Below are 27,418 nucleotides of genomic sequence, written 5' to 3' on the forward strand. Positions count from 1 at the left end.
ATTTTCCCCTGCTAAAGGTGAAAAAGCCAGATCTGGTTTATAACTGTTGGTTTTAATCACAATGTCCTCGGATAACGGAAAAGACTTGTAACATGGGAGGGGTGGAAAGACCGCATGCTATCCCAACAGCACACTGTTCACTGGAGGGGTGGAAGCAGTCCCAAGGTGAGCAGCAAAAAGCACCCTTAACAGTAAAAAGACAACAAACTGCTAACAACTTGGCTCCCCTTTCATACAATCAACAATCTGGTGTCTCAGGGAAATACTTCACTCTGCTTGAGGATCAGCCCAACTCTGACTATTGTATTCTATGTTCTGGTTCACACAGCATAACGATCTGCCATGGTAGATCAGTGAGCACAGCATGACTTCTGCAGAGTGGCTTGTTCTTCATGTGCATGCCACCCTCAGAAGCCATGGCTTTGTTACAGGTTTGTCACATCGTCTGAATCCAGCAGAACCATTTTCTTATGTGCCGCCCAGAAAACACCCTGCCACTCCTGACAATCTTGCTCATGACATCAACCATCCTCCCCATCAATGTCTTTTGCCTCGAGTCCCTAAAAATTGCAAGTAGCAAGCTGTGACAGGTAGCAATAGAGGGAGAAAAGCAGGAAAGGGAATAAACAGCCAGAAGAAGCTGGAGGGATGTGCTGTGGCAGCAGGTACTAAGTGGAAAGTGAAGCGACCATTAAAAAGACAAGCTCTGACATGGAAGCTGAAACTGCCTAGGACACGTTTGTGGTATCAGCATGGCTACACTGCATGGCATTCCCCACAAAAAAGCGTTGAGAAAGGCTCTGAAAATTAATTCAATTTGATGATCCGATGTAGAATTTTCCTTCAGCAGCCAGCAACTCCAAGTAAACCAATTCCTGAACATGTACTGACAGGAAGCAAGGCAGCATGTTCTGCTGCAAAGCACCTGCAATATGTGCCAGAGCTGATGGAAAGACTAGATGCAAACAAGGACAGGTGGGAACAAGCCACAGTGAGCCACCCCATCAGGAGCAGCATGGATTACGTTCAATGAACGTCCAGCCATAGTGGCTTATTAACAGGGTGGCTTAGCATGACACAAACCTGCCCTTTTAAGCTGCCTTGGGGATCCCTTGCAGGAACTAAAGGCTATCTAGAAATCAAACCGATAAACAGCACTGAAGTGATGTTTAGTGACTGCAGGAAGCTAGGACAGCTAAAGACAATTTCTAGGGGCCAACAAGAAAAGCATTTAATCATGGGCATGGGTAAGTCTTGGTAATTATTGTTCTCAGGCACTCAGAACAACGGTAGAAACCAATGCATGGCTGAAAAGCACTAAGGATCCAGATACTATTTGAATGCATATGATACAATGAGCTTACTGAAACCAAGCAGGTCTGAGATGCTGAGATGCTTGAAAGATGGCAACCTGCTCATCCTACCTATGCTGTCTTGCAATTCCTGTACTGCAGAAACATAGGTCCTACCTGAAATAAACAAACCAGTCATGTAGATAGGAGATTAATAGAGAAGGGAATAAAATCTGTAAATAATTATGCCCTGAAGACTATTTTGATTCCAATAGAATGAAGACAAGACCTCTATTAAAGCAACCAGCTGTCTTTGTTGACCAAAATAAATGGATTAAGTCATAAGGAAAAAAAGGGAGGGAGCTTTACTTTGTAACTTGGATTAACCACTTGGCTCACTTTCTGTTTTCGAATCCGAGTGTGCCATTTTTGGTCAATGTTCCCTCCTTCGGGACTGCAGACAAATGGGATGGTCAGATGGGGTGGAGTGATTTGTTCTGCACCAATCAGCATATCGAATATGCCCACTGTTCCCTGGTGTGCAAAGAATAAACGGCAGATGTCGAATCAATGCACCGCTGTCATCCTGTCTAAGGAAACGGCACTGATTGTGGATGACACGTGCTTCTGGCGGATAGCTCAGGATTGTTTCAGAGGAACTGGCTGTAGCCCTGGCACCTTGCCCAGAAGAAAAAAGTGAAGAATGAGAAGTGCAACATCTGGGACAGGGAAGGCGCAACTGCAGCTGGCTCCTTTCTTTCTTTAGGGGACCATAAGGGAAATCCTTGTGAAAACCTAAAGGAAACAACAAGGTAAAGAAGGAAAACCTTTTGTTTTGATGCTAAATCTTCCTGGCTCAGTTGTTCCTTTGCCCAAATGATTCCAGCAGGCCAGAGGGGTGGGAGGCATGTGCTGTGTTAGCACTGCCTGCTCTCTGTCATCTCATTCCTTGTGCTTCTTCTTATGGTGCTTCTTTTTCTTTCTCTTCTGGGATGAACTGGCTTTTTTAGTCCATTTTGTTTTCTTCCTGGCTGGCTGACTGCCTGAATCACCACAGACGGAATCCTCCGATTCAGAAGGACTCTTACTCTTACTCTTGTCTTTCTTCCTTTTCTTTTTTTCCTGTTAAAGGAGTTTGTCTGTTAAATATTATTAAGATATACTTCTTTAATACTTACTGATTAAGCCGCATTTTGCAGCAATAATGCTTCCCCATCTTCCCACACAGAGCAGAAGCAAAGGCAACCGCTTGCAAAATGATACAGTTTACAGAGCTAAATAGCCTATATAACTCTATGTCGTAAAATCTAGCCCATCATCAAACACAATAGTCTTTAACCTCACTCTGCACTTTACCTGCTAGACAGACTTTCTGGATTGGATGGTTACTCTAGATTTTCCAGTTTTAAAGACTGGAAAGTAAGGCTCTGTTATGTAAATAGGTTCACCAGGGAGTTAAACAGAAATCAATTACAATGCTTCCTTTTCCCAAGATACTAAAAGCAGAATCACTTGATAATATGCAGTTTATGTACATGCCAAAGACCAAAAACCATGGTGGTGTCTATGTATTATCAAAATCAAATACTACCAGCCTACAGAATATCCAAGAGAGCTTAGAGTCAGGGAAAAATACAGAAAGTGTAGTAAAAACAAGGGAGGAAGAAAGGAAAATAAAATCTACATATGGCAGTGAACTTATGTTGCTTCCAAATAAGATTTATTATTTAAACATATAAAATTCAAATAATACGCTAATGCTCTCCTCTTGGTGACAACAGAAGTTGGGGGGGGGGTTTCCATCACTCCTGGAGAAAGCTAAGGGTTTCTCTCATAGCTGCGGTTTAGCTCATCTAAACTCAGCAAAAATGTTCTGCACCTAAACTACAGAGCTGGTGACTAGCCTAATTTTTCCATGGAAACTTTCAAGGAGGGAAATTCCACAACCTTCTTAGGCAGCTTTCACCTATGGGGAATCAACATAGGTGCTCATGCTAGCATAATTCACGCCTGCAGCACCCACAATGGGATCTGTCAACTGTGTTCAGATGACATGACAACACTGTAGGTAAAACAACCAGAACAAACTATGCACTGTCAGGGTGGTTTGTCGTCCTCACATAAGCCATCAGAGGTACCAGACACAACAGAGGTTCAACTGTCATGATAACCCTGCATGGGTTGCCACTCACAAAGATTCGTTCTATAATCCGAGTCCAAAAACAGTGTTAGATCTGGATATGGAAGACTTGGGTTCTAGTACACACTTATCCATTAAGATTACTGGATCATTTTAAGCCAGTCACTGATCCTCAGCTTTAACTAGTTCACAGGGCTTTTCTCAATTTAAAAATGGAGATGTGAAAGATCATGTAGCTTTCCTTGGAGGAAAACCTGGGTAGAAATGCAACAAATAAATAATTGATTAAAAAGCAGAGTACTGAACCAGAAAATCCAGTAGCGTTCTTCCAGGCCCAAATAGTGAAGCACTCTCCATTTAGCAGTGACCAAGTCAATTATGAAACAGAATTTAATTGATTTTGTTGATAGCTAAGTCAAAGCGTATTTAGCAACAGTTAAACCTCTGTTCATTCCAGTACTGTTGAGGTCACTGATCTGAAATACACATCCAGAAGACATGAGAAAAAGACTAGAAAGATAATGTAGCAATGTAATCCTTTCCCTCCACTCCATCACAGAACTGAACCAAGTGAAACAGTTTAACAGACTTTCTCACTTTGTTTTTCCTGGAGAGTGTTGACATGACACATTAGAGTTGAAGAAACATTCTGAAGGTCTGCAATGCTACATGAAAACAACCCAGAGCTACAACTGTCAAATAGTATCAAAGGAACAGGGAAAAACTCAGTTTGTTTGCACCATCAAAGTAAATCAGTAGACGCTTCATTCACCTTATTAAGTTCAGTCTCCACAAATGAGGCAACAAAAATGTGAACTCAGTTCTGTCAAGTGGCACCTATGAAACTTTTCAAGGAACTCCTCTTTTACCTTTTTCTTCTTCTTTACAGACACTTCTGATTGATATACCTTCTTTTCATCTTCTGGAGGGATTTCTTCTTCCTCTGGTATAAGAGTGTACTTGGTTCCCCCTGGCTGCATGAAGCAATCTTTTGCAAAATGGCCTTCAAAGCAATATGTAACAAACAATATTAAGGCATTATATTTGGTTGATTAAGTCCACCCACCCCATTCACAGCCCAGCCCAGTGCAGCCCACAATACAATGAAACCTTTTCCCAGGACATTATTTCCATTAGGTGTTTTAAACCAATGGAACACAGTGGCCTTTGACCTTTCTTCCACCTGTAAACCCATCCTACACTGTGGAAGCCAGACAGTAGGAGCAAAGCTCCTTACCATTATCTTCCTCCTCATCAGCCTTTGATGTTTGCAGAAAAAGCTTGTGTGCTGCTCTACACATACTTAGCAGCACATAAATATGATGCTTCTAGCAAGTCGGGCAACAGGATCTGAGCTCTGAGCCCCAGCATTTTCCACATCAGCACTGGGGATAGAGAGGACAGTAATCTCAATAACATGTCAGGACTAACAGCAAGGGCTTGAGTGTTACTGCTGACACAGACAGTGCAAGAAAGGAGGCAAGAATTATGCCCTAGCACACTGGATAAGGGCTGAAGTTTTCAGCAGATCAGTTCTGCTTCAGTTTGAGCATGACAATATATCTGACATGCTGACTGGTATATGAATTGCCATTTTAGTGCCGGTTTCCACATCTATCAATTTAAAACCAAAACACCACTAACTGTGAGTCACCATCAAGTGGGATGACTGGCCCTTTAATTGTGAACTCAGCTACTCCATAACTTGAATCCTGCCCTTTGTTAAGTCAGAAGACTAATTCTATTTTCTGCTTTAAAAAGTCAAAATATTTTTAGCTTTCATGTCTGCACAGGAAAATTGTCAAAAATTGATTGATTGCATTTATACACCACCCCAATAGCCCAGAGGGCTCCCTGGGTGGTTTACAAACATTAAAACTCCACCAATCCTAAACAAATAAATAAATTGGTTATACCACAACTACACACAGTACACAGTATTATTTTTAAAAATAGGATGTTTCCATACCTGGGCAACCACACTTTTTGCAAACTGTGTTCAGCACTGCTTCTAGAGTGATCTTCTGGCTGGTGTAGTCTTTGAAGGAGCGCTTCTTCCGTGCATCTTGCCTGTGTGTAGACACAAGAGTTATCATCTAGATACACCACCATTGTGTCATTGGAGAAAAACTCCGGTTTCACTGAAGCCAACAACAACATTCCAAGGTCACAGTTTGATGGACTGTGGCCTCAGGGGTGATCCTGAGTTCCCAATTATTCTGGGAGCTTGCGATCATCCTATGCAAAGCAGCAGGAGCAGCAGAAGCAATCTTTGCCTTCCTGTCCTCCCACCCAGCACTTTCACTAGATGGGCTTCTGCAACTAGCTCAAGGAATACAGACTATTCACAATAGGCATGCCACGCTAACCGCTTATGGTTGCACTGTTCTAGTTTACTATACTAGGATCAGAGATTGGTTTTCTCAAAAGGTACACTAATTCATTTCACACTCAGAAGGGTAAAGAGAAAGGGAGTTTTGTTCCAGTTAGAAATATCTTGGAAATTCTATCACATCTCATCACAAATAAAGAAATGGAGCCTTTCACCCGGTGAGAAAACAAAAAGCATGCATTTATCTCAACCATTTATTCTCAGCCTTTTCAACATGAGTTAATAGGAACTAAAAGCTGAGATTAGTTTTTCCTTGTGAGAACAGCTTTAGGGAGGAGAAACTGTGCCTAGAAGGTTTACCATGATTTTTTTTAGGAGTGCAATGAGTTCTACTTACTCAAGAGCAACATTGTTAGGGTCCAGGTCCTTTCCAGTTCCTTGATTAACTACCTTCATTGAAAGAGATAATTTCAGCTTGTCATCTTTCTTCTGTAAAACAAGAAAAGAGGTTTTAAGATATGGTGCAATTCTTAGGCTCCATCCAACAGCAGAGTTAAGGTACTGCAGGCAAGAAAGGATAGCCTAGCTTGTAGCACCACTCCCATTTGAGCTTTCATAATTAATACAATATTAATTTATTGCAAATGCATTAATTGTATTGTAAATAAAATACCAGCATCTATGACACCATCAGCCTAGTATTCTCACAGAACTTGGCAAGCTAAGGCTCTGGGCTCAAACTCCAGCAAATGTCTGGTGCTATCTAAAGACCTTAGAAGAGAATCAGGACGTATTTCACCGAGTATGAATTGCAGTAGAAGTAGTCCAGGACAGAACTGCAGCTGTCTGATATCATGCCAGCACACCAGCTGACTTGCTCACACTGGTCCCAAAACTTGGTTCAGGACTCTCAGAACCTTATCAATTATGGCAACACCCAGGCTTAGCCTTTGTGACAATCACAGGCATTTCCAAATAACTGATGATCCCCATTAAGCGCTATATATTTATCATTCAAAAGGAAGAACTCCCTCTTGTGACTATCAGGTGTGCTCTTCATGCAAGGAAACCAGTTTTAGAACGCTACTGGCCAATTACAATAATTTTACTGACAGTCATGTTTACTTGTAGTGCAGCAGCTTTACTCCCAGGAGAGGCATCCTCTCCTTTTGTCACCACGACTTTCCTTCCTAAGCATTTGTTGCATTTCTACAACCATGGGGTTTCTATGAGCCTGCTGAAACCATCATCCTGTACCGGAGGCAAAGAAGTCTGGATTGCCTGCTGCCCTCGCATCTGCCAAGCATACGGACTGACAGAGTATATCCAGAAGGCAAATATTACTGTCCGGATGAGGCACAGTGCATATTTTTCCACAGAAATTGCAATTCAAATCAAGGAGGCAGCAACCTATAAAGTAAGTGGGAGATTAGCTTATTTGCCGCTTCTCAGAAGAATCAGCACCATGAACTAAGTAATAAAAGTTTATTTTGTTATTTTTAAGATGGTGAAGAGCAACATGGATATGCTGGCCATATGCAGTAGGGGATGGAAAAGAACCTTGCTAGACAGTGAAGTAGCACCATCTGGTGATTCTCTTCTTGTTCACCTATCATTTACTTGATTATAAAACATTTCTAAGCAGGGAACAAGAAAACCAATCAGACAAATGATGAAAGCACCAAAACTAGCACTGTTAATAAACAATGAAAATGGTCTAATAACATTCCGAATAGCAAAGGTAAATAATTGTAACTCCAACGGACATATTCAACAGCAAGTCTGAACAAAACATTTTTCAAGGCCCTCTTAAAGAAACCAAGTGGCTGTGCAGCTAGGGGTCATGGGGGTTGTAGTCCAGCATCTGCAAGGTGCTAGCCTGAAGAAGGTTGTTCCAAATGCATAAGAACATAAGAACTTCTGTAAAGTTCCCCAAGCATAATTCTGTCACAATGAATACATTCTTGCAATCTGTTGTAGATGTGAAATCTATATTGCTAAGATCCTCAGCTACATTTTACCTCTTTTCCTATTAGCTTCACCCACACTTTTTCTCCAACATCTACCATCTCTGAGGGCTTGTCCACTCGGCAGCTTGACATATGACTTTTGTGTACAAGGCCTAAGATGACATAAGAGAGGAAATAAGTTCTCAAGTATTCTTCTCTGACAGATGAAATCAACAAAGAAGACATTGCTAAAGTACCCAGAAATGATATAACACTGACTACTGAAGCTCCATGAAGTGATTTCCCCATTTTGATTTCTAATGAATTTGAAAATCCTTTGCCAATTATTTACCATGTAAGCAAAGCAAACCATCATTGAACTCCTTCCATTAATATGCAAACCTTGTTTCCTTGTTCCTGGAATTTTTATAAATGCTCCATATTCTGTCACAGAAGCAACCTGTGAAGAAAACAACACAATTGCTGACATTAGAGAGAGATTTATTGCAATTTTACACCATATTAATATACAATGTTTCTATCTAGCCCAGTATCATCTAGCTTGACTGGTGGAGACTATCCAAGGATTTAGACAGATGTCTTTCCTATTACCTGCTGTGTGGTAATTTAACTGGAAATGCCCTGGACTAAATCTAGGATCCCCTGTGTGAAACCACATACTCCACCATTGTTCCATGGCCCTTTGCCATCTCATTCTTTTGTCTATCTCAAAAGTCATATACTATTTAGCTATTATTTATGCTGCATACCTATACACACTTACTTATCTTCAGGTAAGTTCTATTGGATGCAATAGGATTTACACTGAGGAGACATGCAAAGACCTGCACTGTGAGCCTTGATCAGATAATGATTAGGTTCAGTCAAAATGATGATCTACACTCAAGGGTTGAGTATTGGTTGAGGGCCAGCTGTCATTGAACTGTGTGTTGCTGCTGAAATGCAGGCCAACATGCTTTCTAAAACTGGTTGCACTAACAAACCATGACTTCCTAACCATGGCCAATTCATTAAGAGGACCCATGGGTTCTTGTTGAGTTGTGAACTGTAGGCTATTCACCATAATTTGTTAGCATAGCTGGATTCAGACAAGATGGCCCATGTTTCACTAACAACTCACAGTTCAGTGACAACCAACACTCAACCTTAAGTGTGGATTATCATTTTGTCTGAACCCAGACATTATAATATAAGAAACCCATCTACTAATAGCTGCTGTATTATTTGAAAACCAAATAGTTCTCCAGGATGTGGACTGAAGCCATGTGCATTGCTTAAACCATTAAAATTATCAGACTTATTTCAGATACGTTCTCTTCAAGATTGTACAATTATAAAAGAATAAATGTCAGCCTCAAGTTTAAGCCTTAAGTGTATTGTATTATAGCACAATCAGAAGTTAGTACACTACTTTAAATGTGGATTGGTTGCTAAAATATGTGGTAAGGATTGCAGCCTTATTCTTACGTTTTACCAACTGCCATATCAACAGTATAACATATTTCAAAACATGTGCCATTCTATCTCTCTGAAAATCATCAGCTTCAGCACATACCTCTCCTTGGAAAATGTCATAGAGTTCTGGAAGTACTTCCATTGCCTTAAATGGTGCAAATTACATGAAATTGTTACACTTATCCTGGCCAGCTCTTCTTCAATAGTTTGCTATCCCTTGGCAACAATGTTTTTCCCACTGAAAGGCAAAAACAGTAACTTAAACTTATTATATGAGCAACACCCTAAAGTCAAGGCAATACACAGAAGGGTATTTTTAGCTTCAAGGAGAGTGAATGCATAATAATTCAACCAACCAGCCCCAACCATGGGATTGTGGAAGCCCGATTTTACACATCGCGGTCCTCAGACACAACGTGTAGGGAAGCCCCTCTCAGGCTGCTATCCCAGCAACGAGCTGCCCGGCAAGGACCTGCGGGCAAGGCCCACTGAACGCAGAATGGGCACTCGTGGGACGAGGGCCTGAGACCCCCTGTCCTTCCTCTCTCTCTCTCTTTCCGTACTACCGCAACTTAAGCCTGGGGGGCAACGAGTGGCGCTTCAGATTTGGCCTACAACTCCCATCATCCCTAGCCAGCGGAGCCAACGAGGAGGCACCATGGGAACGGCAGACGGAAGCCCCCAGAGGTCCACACGCCCCTCCGCCGAGTGAGAACCCCTCTGGGTACTGACAAGCGTTTTCGGCGGCGAGAGGGAGAGGCAGCCGCCATCTTCTTTACCTCTAGCGCCGCGCAGCCGCTCTTGCCTCTGTTCCCTCCCACCAATCGGCAAGCAGGAAACACACACAGCGTCCGTAGCAGACTCAGCCAATCAGAGTGCTGCGATTCAGAGGGCTCATCCCGGCGTTCACCAATCGGCACTGTGAGGGGGCGGGCTTTGGTGATGGAGCCGCCAATTAGGAAGAGGACGGCGCGCTCTTCCGCGCTTTGCGGCCTTCTGGGTTGCCGCGGTCGAGGCGCTTGAGGGGAGAAGAGCCATGATCGACCCGCAGAAAAGGAAGGCCCCTGGCCCGGACATGGCCTTGGTGGCGGCGGCGGCGGCGGCGAAGAAGCCCCGGCACGAGCTCATTTTGGGGCCGGGCCCTGGGGCCGGGCAGCCCCCTCCGGGCGCCTTACTGCAGGCGGTGAGTTCCTCGCGGGCGTTGTCCACGGCCAATGTGTCCCAGCTGCGCCGGGGAAGGGCGAGTCGAGCCGCCGCCTTGGCCGGGGCCCTTGTTTGTGTCCTGCACGCACCTCCTGTCGTTTTGATTCGCTTGCTTGAAAGAAAACACGCATATAAACATTACATATTTTTTGAATTTGTTTAAAAACGGGAGTTGCCTAATGCGGTGCTGCCTAATGGTTAGAGTGCTGGACCGGGACTGGGACGGTTTGAGGGCTCAGTGCCTGATCTGGTCACGAATTTCTCTGGGTGACTTTGGGCCAGTGAATGACTCAGCCTGCTGTGTACCTTACAGGATTGTTGTGAGACTAAAATGGGGGGGGGGGGGGGGGCCCCTTTAATCTGCCTTGGGTTGCTTGCAAGAGGGGGAAAAGGTGGGTTATAAATGTAATAAATTAGAATGGCTCTAATTTTTGTTGTGTTACCTATGTGTTCCAGTTTTCATGCCAACCCTGATTTTCTACTAGAAATTAAAGGTGAATTGGCATGGGAGCTTTGGCTTCTGGGCAGTAGAGAAATGTAATACAAATGTAACAAGGTACTAATGTAACAAATTGGATGCTGTATCTGATTTATTTATTTTATTGTTTTAGTGTCCTGAGACATTGTGAAGGGTGAGAGATAAAAGCTTTAAGTAAATTAAACAAACTGTATGACATTCTAAAGTATAATGGGTGTTAATCAGCAAGAGGATCTTCCTAGTGGTAATGCTCTAGGTTCGCATTTGCTCTCCCTAGAAAGGCTTCCTGATTTCTTCTCTGATCTAGTCTTAATGCTACATGAAACTGATTTATTTATTTGGAATTCTTATATGCCGCCCCATTCACAAAAGCCTCAGGGTGGCTTCCAACACAAATAAATAGCAATACAAATACATAAAAAACTGGAAACATCCTGGCATAAATATAAAATCAATAAATAAATTCAGCAATTAAAATAACGTTTAAATAAAAAGGTCTTGGCCTGGCGCCAAAAAACAAATAATGACTGCACCAGGCGGACCTCTCTGGGGAGTGCATTCCATAAGTGAGGCGCTTTAATTAAATGGGTGTTTTAATTGCACTACAATCTTAAGTCTGAAAACAGCAGTGCCACTCTTGTTGGTCAGTTTGTATGTGTAACTTGGAGTTGCTATTTTTCCTCCAATGATTTGTTGAACAGAGGGGTATATAAGCTCAGGCTTGGGGTGAAATCAAACCCTTCTGGGGTTCACTGGAAGGCCATGCCCCCTTTCTGCCAATTTCTGATCATTTGATGGCTTCTTATTTTTGTGGGTCATTCCCCATTCTAAAAGGGTGAAATGTCTCTCCTGAAGCTTAGTCACTAGCAGTAAAAACTTCATGTTTTTGGCTGCATCCTCCTTTATCTTTGGTCCCACCCACCACTGAAAAGTAAACTCTGAAGGGATCTCTGAAGTTCAACTAAGCTCTTGGGCTGAAAGGGATTCCCCACTTCTGGCCTACCCAAATAAATATGAGTTGATCTCTTCTCTAAAGGAGGAAAGTAAGGAACCTAAGTTCTGCTTAAATAAGCCTCTATCAGGCAGTATGTTTGTTCTCCCCTCTGTTACTTCCTTTGCTGTTACTCAGACTAGCCAGCAAGTACCAAGTGTAGCTAGGGTGGGGGTTGACTGTCAGTTTGGGGGCAAATTTAACAACACAACAGGGTAGTAAATTCAACCATGAAAATAATAGATAAATGATACAAAAATTCTGATCCAGTATCACTTGAGTAATCAGTTGGGATGTTTATTTTACTCATGGAAGTAGGAATTGGTTGCTGCCTTTAGAAATAATGTTTAAGCATGTATAAATGTTTTGGAATGATCAATACCTAGAACTTTTGCAAGACATCTAGTTAACCCTTAATGGATTGTCCTTGTCTCTTTAAGAGAATGAGTATTTCCTCCTGTCTATACAGAAGCATGCTCATTTATATCTCCTTGTTTGCACTTTTAATATTTTAGGGGCCCCCAAGATGTTCCTCTCTTCAGGCTCCCATAATGTTGCTTTCAGGGCACGAAGGAGAAGTTTACTGTTGCAAGTTTCATCCCAACGGAGCCACTTTAGCATCAGCTGGATTTGACAGGTTGATATGTAAGTCTACATTCTGAACTTTTAAGAACATAATGAGTTTGGCCCATGTTTGGACGTACTTAAAATCATTGAAATTATGGAGCTGTCCATACATTAGTTATGAGTAACTTAAGTGCCATTTATTTCAATGGTTCTTTACTTAAATCAGGCTATTATCCCTGTTGAAATTAGGGTTATTACCTAATTTTAACAAATAATTAGTCAAATTTGTAGTAAACTGCATATGATCAAAGCCATATTTGATGTAAAAAAGTATATTCTTTAAATGTTGCTTGTAAAAAGGCATTCCCTCCTAGGTAAGAGTGAACTGGCATGCCTCTTCTGGGGTGGTACCTGTCATCTATGGTTTTTAAGTCCTCTATTACATAACTGATCTATTGAAAATGTGTGACTTAATTGCAGTGTCCTTTTTAGGCAAGGATTTCTAATTGGTTAATCTAACCAAAGTTTGCCACCCTATTTTAATATTATAATTCTGTCTTTTTACTTCCTCTGTGCTGCTATCCATTATCCAGTATATTGGCAGCTTTGGACTACCTTGCACAAAGCAATGGGTTAGATCCAGAGTAGTTTGGTTGCTGAATCAATATGAAAAGCTAGTAATACCCAAGCAAGGTTCCACTGAGTTCAGTGACAGCTAAGTGAAGTTACTTAGCCAGGATTCGTCTTTCCTTTAATGCCACATATTTCACATCATTTGTATAAGGTTCATTAGTGCTTGCAAAGTGAATTCATTTGCTGAATGAATGCAAATAATGACTTAAATGATAAAAGAATAAACAAGTTTGTGACCAGTCTTTCAGAGAGCTAGTTGTGTTAATTGTTCCCTTATGAGACTATCAAAGAGGCTAACAGCAAAGGGAAGCGTATTTGGGTAACAATTACCATGTCTGCAGTAACTCATGGGTCCAAATGCCATTAAAAAAACTTAATATGGAATAGCTAAGGAAGCTGTGGATATCAGTGCATTATGTCAGATGTACTTTCAGGATATTGATCCAGGTACTCTGTTTATGGGTCATGAATCTGTGATCTGGGAATGGCGGGGTTTTCAATACTTTTTCTTTGAGGAGATTATGAATGAACTTCTTTCACTGTTGTAATTGTGTGTAGGGGAAGAAAATTTTTCCCAAATCAGTTAAGCTTTGGTTTGGTGGGGGGGGGGGGTGAGAGAGAGAATAAGAACATTGTCACATCTGTCACACCTACTCAGACTTCCAGTGCCACTTAGAGATTGAAAGGGGCATTGGATGCATTACTACAGCCTCCTCCAACCTTCAGAGGCATTTGGACCGCAACTCCCAGAATTTTCATCCAGCAGGGCCATTGACTGGGAATTCTGGGTGTTGCAGTCCAAACATGTCTGCAAGGCACATGGTTGGGGAAGGCTGCATCACAGGAAAATGCAGTGGTGCCTTCCATATTTACGCTTAATCCCACTTTGATTTCAGTGCTATGGAATGTGTATGGTGACTGTGATAATTATGCCACTCTGAAAGGGCACAGTGGAGCAGTTATGGAGCTTCATTACAACACTGATGGCAGGTTAGTATTTCACACAACATCTCTCATTACTGTGCTGATCTCTTCTCTTTGCTCTGTAATATGGATTAGTGGTTCAGTTGTGACCTTTCAGAGTATATTATTGAAGCTTGTGTTGTTCATGCTTTGTTTGTTGTTAGTTTTCATGTTTGTTTTCAAAATTTACAACATAATTCAATAACCCGCATATAAAGTGAACTCCACATGGTTTGAAACAAAATCACATAGGAAAAGTAAGAAAGTTTCTCATTATGGTTCTATTCCTTTATCGTGACTTCCTACTGTTTTTCCTGCTTTCTTCGAAACAAACCTTTGAGCCAGGAATTGCAACAGGGTCGCTGCAGGGCAACTTGGTTAAAACAAAGTCCTTTGTAAGAATGAGTTGTACATCAGCGCTTGTCTAAAGACTTGTAACAGGTGTTGTGGATTGGTGGCAGTGACTCAGTTGAAATACAGTTCTCTGCATATGCCTTTGAGAAATTAGAAGCAAGCAAATGTGTAATCCTGTTGATGGAAGGGAAATGCACATTCTGAGACTCATCTGCTATCGCTTAGAGAATAGTTCTAAAAGAGAAAACGCTGCTGCTTTGGGATGATCTTTTCAAAGTTTCCGTTGTCATTCCATTCCATGTCTACCACTTTACAAAAACTACATGTTGATTCTTTGGCTTGGGGTAATCAGACTAAAAGCACAATCCTCTGCTGGCTGGGACACATTGGCCTTAGCGAGCCTTTGTCTATCTAAATGTGTGCAGGATTGCATCTTTTGGGTTCATTCTAAGAGAGTGACAAAAGCAGTATGTTTGTCTTCCACTTCTTCATTGCAGGCAATGTCATGTTGTCTGTCCAAACAGTCTATTATTTTTTGAGCAAAACTGACAGCTGATAGGTGCTGGAGTTACTATTTCTGTTCATCTCTTTTATCCGTCCCTAGTTTATTTTTTTCAGTGTTGAATACGTTTTGGTACATTTGAAATCGACTTTTAGGCTCATAAAAATATTTTCTCCTAGCATGCTATTCTCTGCCTCCACGGATAAAACAGTAGCAGTGTGGGACAGTGAGACAGGAGAAAGAGTGAAAAGACTCAAAGGACATACATCATTTGTAAATTCCTGTTACCCAGCGAGACGTGGACCTCAGTTGGTTTGTACAGGCAGTGACGATGGGACAGTAAAGGTCGGTGTTTATATTATTCCTTGGCAATATAACATTTTAAAAGGAAGCATTTACATAATAAGTTGTTGTCTTTCTGGGCATGTCTCCCTTAATGTGCAGTGTTCTGTTACACACATGTCCTTATTGGGTATGCAGTACTTTTTTACCACTCTTAAGGTGAAACCTGTTAAGCATTTTATAGGTTCTGCTGCAGTGCTGATCGTCATTAGCAGCATCATGGGAGAATTCAATGGCCTGGGCAGGGCCTTCTGGAAAGGGCTGCCAGCCTCGCATCCAAATAAGAGCGCACCCATGCACAGTGCGTGCTCACGCTGAAGCAAAACATGATTAAGGGACCTGCCATTGTACCTTTACAAGGAAAGGAAGCATGTGTATTAGTCGACAGTAGTAACTCTGAGTCTGCAGGCACTCTTAATTTGCCATAACTCTTACTAATACTCCCTAGGAGGTTAGAAGAGGGCTACATTATATATGATGTATATTTAAATAAATATGAAGGCTTCCATTTTAGCCAATAACGTCCCAGGCAGTTCTTTTACATTTTATTGGCACTTAGTCCATGGGGTGGGGAAGGGTAGAAAGTGACTAGTCAAAACTTTAAAGGCTCCATTGCAAGACAAGTTACATTTCTTGCCTTCTCTTTTACGTATGACTAAGTTGTCTTGGAGTAATTCTGCATCTTTTCTGTGTGCCAACTCCCTCTGTGTGGTTTGATAAAGGAAGGGAGCAGTGGAGCTGCATGCTCCTGATATTTGCCTGGCTTCCTCTCCCCGGCTCCTTGCATTTATACATGGAATGTGGATGAGAACCCAGCAACTTGGGAAGTCTCCACTGAATGCAGCATTGTGTTTCTACTGGTCAGACATCCATATTCAATACATAAGCATGGGATTGTGTGGGGTTAAGGAAGCTTCATGACCTTGTGGGGGTGGCCTCATTACCACTTCACTACACTAACATTTTTCATGCAGCGAAGGCACGAAGAGGGTTACAGTCTTAACAGCATCCTGCAATTGTACTATTTTCAAGTTACATTTACAGGATGTAAAAACCAGGGCCTAATGCTGGGAACAATAGATGGCAAAAGAAGAAGGGGACGGTAGAGAATGAGGTGAATAGATGGAGTCACTGAAACAGTCGGCGTGAGCTTAACTGGACTCCGGGGGATGGTGGAGGACAGGAAGACCTGGAGGAATGTTGTCCATGGGATTGTGATGGGTCGGACGTGACTTCGCAACTAACAACAAAAACCAGAACCTGAAAATTCTTTTTCTTCCAGTTATGGGACATCAGGAAAAAAGCTGCTGTTCAGACATTTCAAAATACCTATCAAGTATTAGCAGTGACCTTCAATGATACCAGTGATCAGATCATATCTGGAGGCATAGACAATGATATCAAGGTAAGGGGATGTGGATTTTCAGTGTTTTATTAGAACATTTAACACTGATTCATAACAGTAATCCTGCTCTTACTTAGAATACTCAGCATCAGAGAGAGCAAAGAAGAAATGTAACTGCTGTAGTGACTTCTTTTTACTCTAGTAAGGAAAATTAAGCTCCTGTTACAAGAATGAGCGGGCAGTGCAATCTTTCCTTGCCAATCCCATGGGATAGGGGAACCCTGAAGTGTGGAAACGCTTCAGCCACCTAGAATAGAAGGCTCTGGAAGGCCTTGTTTTAAGTCTTCTCCTATGAAAAGGGAAATGTATAAACTGGTTATGGAATTCTACTTTTTCCCCTAAGACCTGATATATGGGCTCTCTTTGTGTATCCATCCCTTCCTTCTGTCCAGTGTGTTTGGTATCAGAATTAATTCCTGAGCAAGTGATGGTTTCACAAGCACAATATTACTGGAATCTCACTGCCTGCTGCAAACTGGAACCCTAAAATGCAGCACACCGTAACACAAACAAATCTACAAGCAGGGAAGGGAAATGTAGGCTAAGCTTCTTACTTGTTGTTGGCAGTTATCTTCTAGTTTCCTCGTATGTCTTTAAAGCTCAACATACCAGACATGTATTAATTTGTCTTTTAAGGTATGGGACCTTCGTCAGAACAAGTTAACTTATACAATGAGAGGACATGCAGATTCTGTCACTGGTCTCAGTCTTAGTTCAGAAGGCTCTTACTTGCTTTCCAATGCAATGGACAATACAGGTGACTTCCTTTTCCTAGCTTTCAATAGAAGCAATATGTTCACTGAGCATGCCAACTTCAGCAGTTCATTTGTGTATTCGTTTTATTTGTACCCTGCCTTTCTACCAGCAAGTAGCACTCAAGGTGTTTTATAACTATAGAAATGAAAATGCAGGCACAAAAACTTAGTTAAAAACAAATAATTTTAAGCATAACAATCACCAAATTACAGCTTTCATCCAACCGGCAATCTTAAATGCAAAGAGGCCAATTTGAATAAAAATACCTGCTTATTTGCAGATGAGAGGGAGCCAACCTAGCTTCTTTTTGCAAGAAGTTCCCCAGCATGAGAGCAGCTGCTGAAAGAGCCTTTGGAAATTACCAGTGGCTTGTCAGTGGCCAGTGTGTCAGAAGCTGTGCATTCGATGAGGTATTTCTTAAGCTTCAGTTACATTCTTTGAACGACCTTTGCCAATTCACCTGTTCAGCAATCGGGGTTGGGATCCTCAGGGCCACCAACACAGTGCAATATCTTGCATTCTTTTCCCTCGCTGCTGAGTACCCCAGTTATTTAGCCAAAAATGCAACACTCATGACCAGCAGATTTAGGGGAATGCTGTGCTGAGCATAAGTACAGAACAGTCTTGAAGTGGGGGAAGCTTGTAGCTTGCTGCCCTTCTATACTTTTATAACAACAACCTCAGTGACACTGAATGTTGAGTCACTGGTAGGAAAAACTGGAAGGGGAAAATGGAAAGTGGAAAAGTATAGCTGGAACATGAAGAGGAAGAGACATGGTAGAAATAAAAAGGATACCGCGAATCATTTGCATAGGTCACTACCTGGTCATACTGAAAAGAGGTATTGAGATGTCCCTGTTTCAGAAGAAAATCTGCTTATGGAAATCAGTGGAGCAATTTGAGACTTAAATGTGATTAAGATGGTGTACCGCTGTGTCCACCTCAGACCCCCCACCAGTGAAGCAGCAAAGAATGCCTATTCTTTGCAACTCTGTTCTTATCAGACCTCAATTGCAAAATGGGGCTTGACTGAAGGTGAGTGACTACAACAACCCTGCAATGTTTTTATCTCAGCTAAGAATATATACAACAACCCTGCAGTGCAGTTCACTATTACACCTCTGTTGTGTGTTGTGGGGTTATGCTGAGGGACTGCTTACAGCTGCCTTGTGATGTGATCCACTCTTTGCCGTTCAGAGAGGAGGCTGGGGCTTGTTTCAGACTCTCTGAAACGAGATGCCTCCCCATACCTGTGAAGTTGTGGCTTTCTTAAACTTCCTCCCAGGGCAAAAGTATTTAATGTTCTTAGTTCTAACAAAATCTGGGGGAGATGCAACATTAACTTAGAGTCTGGAGATTTTGGACTACAACTTCTGTCATTGCCCATTGGCCCTATTTGCTGGGAATGATGGACTGTAGGCCACATCTGCAGCCCCTAGCTTGGAGAAGACTTATGTACCTATCAATGGGATGGATAAATGGGAGAAAGGTTTTCTTCTCTCAGATTACTGGTAAGTACCCAGGTTTAGCCAGTGAAAGTAATGAACAGTAGATTCAGGGTGAAGTATCACTTCAAATAATTCAACATTGATTGATGAACTCCATTGGCACAGGTGATGGCTCCTTGCTTAAACAATTTCCAGATTTATGGCGAATAGATCTATTATCATTCACTGGTCCTGCTGGTGGCGTCTGCAGGGGACGTGTGCTCAGAGACTGTATGTGAGTGAGGGCCAGTTGCTGGGAAGCAATAAAGGGGAGCTCATGTCTTCGTGGCTTGCTGGTGGGTTTTCTGGAGGTGTCAGACTGGCCGCTACTTGAGACAGGAAACCAAACTAGACACATTCTTGATCTGGTATGGTTTGGTGTGTTCTAACTTTGCCAATATAAAAGTGCTCTGCCCATTCCCATCCAGTGAATGATATGATACAGTTGAACGCCTTTCTTCAAAACTTGTGTCAGAGTACTTACGAAGTACTGACTTGAATGTTCTGCCTCTTGCAAAGGGTCTGAGAGTCCTGAAACCGAATACCACCTTGTGTGATATGTTTGTATATTTGCCTTAAGTTATATTGACAACATAATTCCAATAATTGGTAATAAAGAGCCGGCAGTTGTAACCTGTAGCTGGCCGTATATCAAAAAATTATTGAGCTTTTTGCATTAAGCTACTGTAGTTGATTGGTTATTAAACTTGTATTACAGGCTCGTAAATGTCTAGTTACTTTGATTCTTAACTGTTTGCACGGACTTTGTTCTAGTTCGTATCTGGGATGTTCGGCCCTTTGCTCCTAAGGAGAGATGTGTGAAGATACTCCAAGGAAATGTGCATAATTTTGAGAAAGTGAGTGCAGTGTTCTCATTTATGGATGGTGGCAGGAAATTAATTCATAAGTAAATGGCTTTTAAAATTTTAAAATTGCCACAAACCCTCTAACAAGGGCTGTACTTAAGATGAATGTGTGAGGTAAAATTCCAATTAGAGCTGCTGCACCATGATTTTCCTACCCCACGAAGTGCATCTTTAATTGTCTATAAAGTAAGTATATTGACATACACATACGATAACAAGATACTGGGTATTTTTGGCAATAAAATACAATATATTGCTGCAGACTAAGCTCTCAGACAAAAAGTCATTACTCCAGTGTTGTTAATATTGAAATTTGCCGACATATTACAAATAAAAGCAGGGGAAATGAATATATGTCTGGAATGGTGATGTGTTGTTTTCTTGTCAGAATCTCCTACGATGCTCCTGGTCACCAGATGGAAGTAAAATAGCTGCTGGATCAGCAGACAGGTAAAAATCTATTTCAAGTTCATATTCTTCACGTTTCCAAACTGTGGACCACTTTTTAATTCATGTCTGTGCCACACAGGTTTGTTTATGTCTGGGATACGACCTCCAGAAGAATCCTCTACAAGCTGCCAGGCCATGCCGGTTCAATAAATGAAGTTGCTTTTCATCCAGAGGAGCCAATTAGTAAGCCTTGCAGAAATATGTTCTATTTATTTGTAAGGAAATACAATTGAGCCCAAGGAGGTTGCAGCCCTCCTCTCCAGAAAGCATTTAGTGTCTTTGTGAAAGGAAAGCTATTTTGAGTAACTGCATGCATGTTCTTATAAATACTGCTGATAAAAAAACTTGCACTTGCGAGACCTGCACCTCACAATAGGGGATGGCGGTGTCTTGCCTGCCTTCTTTCCTAACTTGCGCTCTCTTTTCTTAAGGAGCATATATTTTTCCACAGATGGAACACAAGCCAATATATTTCTACTCAGAACTTAGTCCTACTTAATTCAGCCCAGCTTAACTTCCAAGTAAATATCCCTAGGTTTGCAGCCAGAGAAGCCAGGTGGTAGAAGCTTTGCTTTCCTTGCCTGAAATCTCCATTAACTTTTTTATTGGCCTAGATACAATCACTGCTTTCTGGTATTGATTGGTTTTAAAGGTAAAGTTCAGATCTGACAAACTCAGATGATTTGAGAGGATTACCTGGATGGTGAAAAATATTCTTTTAGTATGAGCTGCGTCTCATAACTAATGACCAGTTTGTTTTTTTGAAGTTGTTGCTGTTAGAAAAGGCATGCATTTCTTTAAAAGCAGCACTATTGCTAAAAATAAAATTAGAATCCAACTGCCAGGAGGATAATTAATGTGTATTATAGTTCAAAAAATGAGGCAGCTTTTGAGTAAGAACATATAGGATTTATCTGCCAGTTAGTGGAGACATGCTTGTAAAAGATCCAGGTTAGTTATGAAGTTATTTGGGGAAACTGGAGAAAGCTAAAGAATACTATGACTAAATTAAGTCTTCCAATGTTAAAATAATTCTGTATTTCCTCCTACCAGTACTTTCTGCATCTAGTGACAAAAGGCTGTATATGGGAGAGATCCAGTGAGGATGAACAGAAGATGGCTGGTGCTGAATGCTTGGTTTTACAGAATTGGATTTGTTCTAACCAAATTGAATTGCTCTGTACAGTGGAAATAAACAACAGCAGCTATGTTCCCTTGCACACAGTTAAATATTAACCATCTGTGTTTCTGAGGAGCCATTCCTGAATTCTTGGCTATGTACATGGAAGATTAAAAAGGCTTATGGACTAGAGTCACTAGGGTTTGAAATGGATATACAGATGTCTTGTTTTAGCCACAAAATGTGCTTCTGATTCATTACTGTATTCATTTGACCTCTGCAAATGTGGGAGGGATGTTTAATATTGTATGTTTCCTATCAGGTTGGTTTGTCATTTTTATACTGAAAAAATAATCTAATACCTTGTAAAATTTGTGTTGATGGAATTTATTGCTATATCCGATTTTTCCCTTGCATGAGAGTATATTGTGCCACAGAAGAGCCAGGAGGTGGTGGGAAGGTTACACAAAGGAGTGGAGAGGAATTGACAGTTGTACAAACAGTATGAAATAAGTAACTCAGAATAGTGCTACCCCAAGGATTTCTTTAAAAATACGGTTAGTGTTATATTTTCTTCGGGCCATACTTAGAATTTGCATATATCTTGAACAGAATCAAGCTGATTCCAGGGATGTTCAGAGTGAAGCAGGGCTCCTCTGAAGTTTACCGATCGGTGCCATCCTGAACCTTGTCACTGATTTGGAGGGACGCAGACAATGTGTAGGCAAAAATGTCTGTGTCTCCCTAGAACAAAAATGGCAGGAGGGGGTACAGTTTAGTGACCACTGGCTCTTGTTTCTCTTCATAGTGGATGATTTTATCAGGGCTCTCCCATCCTTGCGTTTTGGTGTTGAAGCTGAATTGCCCAGTAGCCAGAGCCTTCTGTTTCTACCACTATATGCTGTATATCCATTGTTTTTCTATTGTACTTCCTGTCATTTGGTTCCAGTTGAGCAAAAATGAGGTGTGGGAGGGAGGCCTTAAGACTGTTTGATTCATCCTAACTCCTTAGCCTCTACACCTATCCTGAAATGTTATGGGTTGCCTGCCTAGGGCCACCTCACTTGGATGGCATTTTTCCTAGCAAGTGTCTACAGCAGACAGAGAAGGACAGCAGCATCCTGCCTTGCCTTGTAAGCAGAAAGCCTGTTTTTGCACTAAGCTCACTTATCCCCTCACAAAGGGGCAAATAAACTTGCCGTTTTCTTCCAGTTCTACCAAGACATTGTAAAGATGTAAAGTAAACATTCCAGGATATTACGTGCAAAACTCTCTGCCCTCACCCTTCTAGAATTTCAAAGGTTTCAAGTTGTGCCAAACCACAAAAGGGCTACAATTGTTTTATTTTCCATTGGTTTGATGGTATTACATTTTACGTAAATGGCTTTGATACATCTGTAGAAAACAGTTGAGCAAGAAGAAATAGGCACTGGGAAGTATGGAGCTTTAGATTTCTGGCTTTAGAGTCAAAATAGTTTGAAAATCTGACAGCTGTCAGGAAGCCTCCAAATTACTCAGATGACAATCAGAATTTTTTTACTGAGTCTTATGCCCTACTCCCCTTAGTATTTGTGTACGTTGGTCTCATCCAGAGGCTACCTTCACAATCCTACAGGTTAATTCAATTGTCCAAAGCTTTTGCATGTCCAGCAGCGGACACGCTTTCTTGAAATACTGATTGAGGCAATGGTGATGTGTATTTGTTTCAGCGATATCTTATTCAATGCTCATATAGCTTTGTTTAGAAAATGAATGGGTTCTAGTTGGATTTCAGTTGCTTTAAAAAGGAAGAAGCTTTTTTGGTTTGAGACTACAATGATAGTCCTTGTTAAATTGGAGTTTCCTCTACCTTTTGAGGGGATAGACATAAATATCTGTTAGGAAATCTAGCACTGGAAAAAATATGCTCAGGTACTTGCTGTGGTTATAGAGATAAAAATGAGGTATCAAACATACAAAATGTTTGCAGGAAATAGTTTTGCTGCTTTGCCAACAAATCAAATTAACTGACAAAGGGGGCCGGTTGGGAGGAAGAGAAATGAACAAATAAACCTTAATGGAAGCAGGAGTCTGAAACGTTCATGGGATTGAATGCAAGAGCTCTCTCTTCAGTATATTGAAATGTGATAGCTATTTGTTTTACTAGCTTATGGATGACAACTGACAAATCTGTCTTAGCTTGTGCTTGATTGTGGGTTGCAGGCCAGATTGAGCCATCATAATATGTGAGAAAACCATCTGGCCTTGTTTTGAATTTATGTACTCTCAGGAAGTATTTTCTGTAATCCTAGAAGACTTAAAGTAGATTCTGATTGTGAAAATGTAGTGGCCAATTAGTCCAGGTTCTTGAAAGATTTTTACCAAAATGACTTCTTTGAAAAGTGATAGAAACATTTCTGCATTTAAAAAGTGTGTTCAGTAATTGAGTTGCCTTTACACAAACCCCAAATCTGTTTCTTTTTTCAAGGAATATCTGTAAATAACAGGTTGATGGGCTTGTTGAGACCCAGAAGGGAATAAACAAGAACAGGGGTGGGCAGCAGGTAGATATCCAGATGTTTTGAACGTCTGTCAGCAGGGTTATTGGTAATTAATGCTGGGGGCTGGAAGTTTTAGTTCCACAGCATTGTTGCCAACCCAAGAAAGACATAAAGTGGTGGGAAAAGAGCCTTCATCACTATGCAGTGGTGATGGGAAAAGCCTTGGGCCATGATATTTGGTCTAAAAATAGGGGGGCCACAAGTGTGCCCCTCTTACTGCAGTGGAAATGGGGAAGGCATATAATACAAGTCCTGACTGATCCCTCTCTAGTTTCTGCCTAGAGAGGTCCACCTCCATCTCTTTCTGCAGCCATTTGTTACTTACAGCTGTACATGGCCGCTGCTGAACTGGGGCTACAGGTTTTAATTGCCAGGAGGTTTGTCTGCCTGTGTGCGTATGTGTACGTTCGCTCCAGAGAGCCTGCAGCTCTCCACCTGCTCTCCTCCTCAGCAGGGAACGGGCACCCATCGCTTGAGAGAGGATATTTGCATCATGCTCTTTATGGCAGCTGTGCGGATGCTCGCTCCTCTTTTCCCCCATAAGAAATACCCTTAGGGAAAGAAGAGCAGGGGGTGTAGGGAGAGGCCTTGCTCGTTAATCAAGGGAAGGAAGCGGGTTTGCTAAAGAGGCCTGCTGTGGCTGCAAGCTAATGAGTGAAAAAGAATGATCTGGATGACACTGATCAGAGATGACAGTGTCACCTAGATATGCCGAAGCATTGTGGCTCAACAGAAGATTTTCGTGTCAGCCAGGAATATTGGTAACTAAGGAGAACAAAACTAGCTTGTGGGCATCTGCAGGAGGCTATGCTTATCTGCGCTTGGATTTGCATGGCCATGCCAGGGAGGCAGCAGCCTCATTTTCCCAGAGGTAGCAAGCCTGCAATTGGACGGTACCTCTTCAGATGACTCCGGAAGACAAAGAGGACTGCTTATGTATAGCAGCTCCTTGCAAAAAATGATCCAAGTCATTGTTCAGTGTGTGCACACATGCAAGAAAATGTTACAAAGTGGAATGGCTCTATTGGTAATTCCAGGCATTCTGTTCCTCCCAGATGAGGTATTTGGCATTCACTGTACCTGTTAGTCTTCCCCAGAACCTGTGGGAGCCACACACTCCCACTCAGGGTGTCCCCCAAAAGTATTTTGTTCCACATACTTCAGAGTTCCTCCCAGGCTTCTGCTCTTGCTTGCTTTGTTGTTGCGGTGCCGTTTGGGCTGCATAATGATTAGCTCTCCAAGAACTGAGATCGCTATTAGTATAATTGCGATGTTGCCTTAGTTTGGCGCATTTATCTAAATGTTATTTTTAAACCATATTTTAAAGGCATCCAATAACAAAAGTTCTCTGCAGGGATGCTATAAAGCACAAAGATGAAAATACACCCCCCCAATGAACAGTAAAGGGAAAACAATATATAAAAACCAAGATAAAATCTAAAATGCAGGTGCATGAACATCAAGGCATCTTACTCCCATCTGTAATGTCCTCGGAGGATGGCATACAATTTAAAAACAAATACAAGAAAAGATTTGTTTTATTTTGCCTTTTTTGCAATCGAACAAATTATAGAGGCCACTGTAAGAACAGTAACAAAGAACTGCCATTAAGATGCAGCATAGGAATATAATAAATACAGAGAACCAAAGAAACCCCTACTAAAACTGAAAAGGTCTATAAACAACACAGACCAAAAATAATACATGTGGGAATCTTGTGGCAAATAATTTTTTTAAAGTCTGGTGCCAGAACAACATCAAAATTGTGCTAGGTGAGCTGCTCTGCAGAAATAAACCTTTAGGTCCCATACCTGAGAAACACCTCTGGTAGTCACCTGCCTAAATTTAGACGGTGGAGAAATCCAGAGGAGGATGTCAGGTGAATAGAAACAAGTTTGGGGCAGGTTCATGCAGCAATCAGTCCCTTAAGGACGCAGTCCTGTGCATGTCGAGAGAGAAAATAAGTATTTCAACGCCCAGCATAGCTGGCTGGGAATTGCTGGAGTTGTAGGACCTTTTTCTGTCTAAACACACCCTGGATTGTGCCGTTTAGTTGCAAGTTTGTGCCCCATTCATGACTTAAGGGTGGGCAGCCAGCACTTTGAAATTGTGCCTGATTGAAGCACTGTACAACATCCTCTTTGCTGTTTAGCTTCCTCTCCAGGATCTGTAGAAGTTAAATCTTTGGAGCAGAAGGTTCATCTTGTCTTCGGTGCTCATGCTTCTAAAGGTATGTGCATAAATTATAGCAGAGTTTTCAGGCAAGGCATTTGTCCTGCCTCAAGCATAAAATTGTATCGACACGCATGTGTTTACTCCCCCAGGTCACAGTGTCTTCCTCTTGTAGGAACCCTCCCATGTTTGCCCAGATTTCTTCCATCTCTTCTCTTACCAGAAAGAAATCCACTGAGAAGGCAAAAATAATATGGAATAGGTGCACAGTGCCCCATTCAGTCTGCTTCTTCACCCGTAACTGGTCTGGAGGAAGCCTGTGTTAGAAAGTTGTCAAATAGCACCAAGCAAGACCTGTAACAGAATCTTGCAATATGGAATGCGTCTTGTCCGGCGTCCATCCGCCCAGGCTCCCTTCCAGGATACCTCACCCCCTTCTCTTCCAAGCTTTTCCATTTTCCCCCACCCCAGTGGTTAATGTTATGTGTCCACTGCAGCATGTCCTCCCTTTTGGATTGTTTTTGGAGTTCCCCACTTGTTATTCAATAGACTTCTATCCCATCTTTTTCTTTTTTTAAGCTCAAGCTGGTTTGCATCGCTCTTCTTTTGCTCTCAATCTTATCTCCACAACAACAACCTTGTGGGGTAGGTTGGGCTGAGTGTCTCTGACCTGCCCAAAGTCCACCCCGCTGGTTCCCCAGCCAATCGGGGACTAGAGTCCAGATTGCCTGAGTCCCAGTCCCTCTCTCTCTAACCACTAAATCATACTGGCTTTCAAACTTTGGAGTTGCTTATACTTCACTCTTCTGTTGAGATGGTCCTGTTTTGGCTGCATAAGGTCATGTACTCAGAAAATCAGCTGGCTATTAAAGGATTTTTTTAAAATGCAGAAGCTTTTAAATAATCAGCGGGAGGTTATCAAGTAAAAGAAAACAGCATGCCGGAACTTTCTGCTCTGTGCAGCAGCTTAGAAGATGCTCAGGTTGGCACATAAGAAGCTTGCCCAGGGCTTTTGTCTGTGAAATGCTGGAGAGCACTTACAATGATTGCTGAGGCTGAGAAGAGGTGGGAAGCCTGCAGCCTTTGGGAAACCGTGTCACTCCAGGCCTAATTTCATGTGACCTTTGGTGTAATTTCTGCAAGCAGAATTTCTGCACCCTCTGGCAGTCGATGGGCTGCTGAAGGAATGTGAGAGAGGAGAAAAGCCACGGGATGCCAGAGAGAGAGACAGCAGGAAATATCAGGGAAACACAGGGAAACACAGAAGGGTTGGTAAAGAGAGAAAGAAGGCCAGGAAATATTATTCATTACATTTCTATACCACCCATAGCCAAACTGCTCTCTGGGCTGTTAAGTCACCCATAGAAATTTCAAGCAGGTCGGTCCCTGCTTAGCTTCCA

At 41.8% G+C, this 27,418-nt stretch overlaps 2 protein-coding genes across 10 annotated transcripts in view; one reads left to right on the top strand and one right to left on the bottom strand.

Moving 5' to 3' along the window:
- ZCCHC17 (zinc finger CCHC-type containing 17) overlaps positions 1 to 26,384 on the bottom strand; it is a 28,178-nt gene extending 1,794 nt beyond the window's left edge. For 3 of the 9 annotated variants that reach the window (XR_006415185.1, XR_006415184.1, XR_006415183.1), the window contains exons 1-7: positions 9,290 to 9,508; positions 8,116 to 8,173; positions 7,786 to 7,886; positions 6,162 to 6,253; positions 5,402 to 5,502; positions 4,302 to 4,435; positions 2,120 to 2,414 (exon numbers count right to left, since the gene is read on the bottom strand). Coding sequence is in view for 5 of the 9 variants with exons in the window: in XM_044434796.1 (XP_044290731.1) it covers positions 2,235 to 2,414; positions 4,302 to 4,435; positions 5,402 to 5,502; positions 6,162 to 6,253; positions 7,786 to 7,886; positions 8,116 to 8,173; positions 9,290 to 9,331 (708 nt within the window). In the remaining 4 variants the exon portion in view is untranslated. The other 6 variants (XM_044434796.1, XR_006415182.1, XM_044434795.1 and 3 more) reach the window with 6 other exon arrangements.
- Positions 10,183 to 21,677, top strand: SNRNP40 (small nuclear ribonucleoprotein U5 subunit 40). Its single transcript, XM_044434793.1, has 10 exons — positions 10,183 to 10,372; positions 12,377 to 12,506; positions 13,958 to 14,051; positions 15,060 to 15,225; positions 16,505 to 16,627; positions 17,264 to 17,384; positions 19,645 to 19,727; positions 20,125 to 20,186; positions 20,266 to 20,369; positions 21,240 to 21,677. Exons 1-10 carry the CDS (start codon positions 10,226 to 10,228, stop codon positions 21,287 to 21,289), a joined length of 1,080 nt encoding a protein of 359 aa, XP_044290728.1. The 5' UTR covers positions 10,183 to 10,225; the 3' UTR covers positions 21,290 to 21,677.
- Positions 26,385 to 27,418: the final 1,034 nt, after the last annotated feature.

Source organism: Varanus komodoensis, unplaced genomic scaffold, assembly GCF_004798865.1.
Source record: "Varanus komodoensis strain SLA01 unplaced genomic scaffold, ASM479886v1 scaffold29_1, whole genome shotgun sequence".
In the NCBI taxonomy this organism is placed as follows: domain Eukaryota; kingdom Metazoa; phylum Chordata; class Lepidosauria; order Squamata; family Varanidae; genus Varanus; species Varanus komodoensis.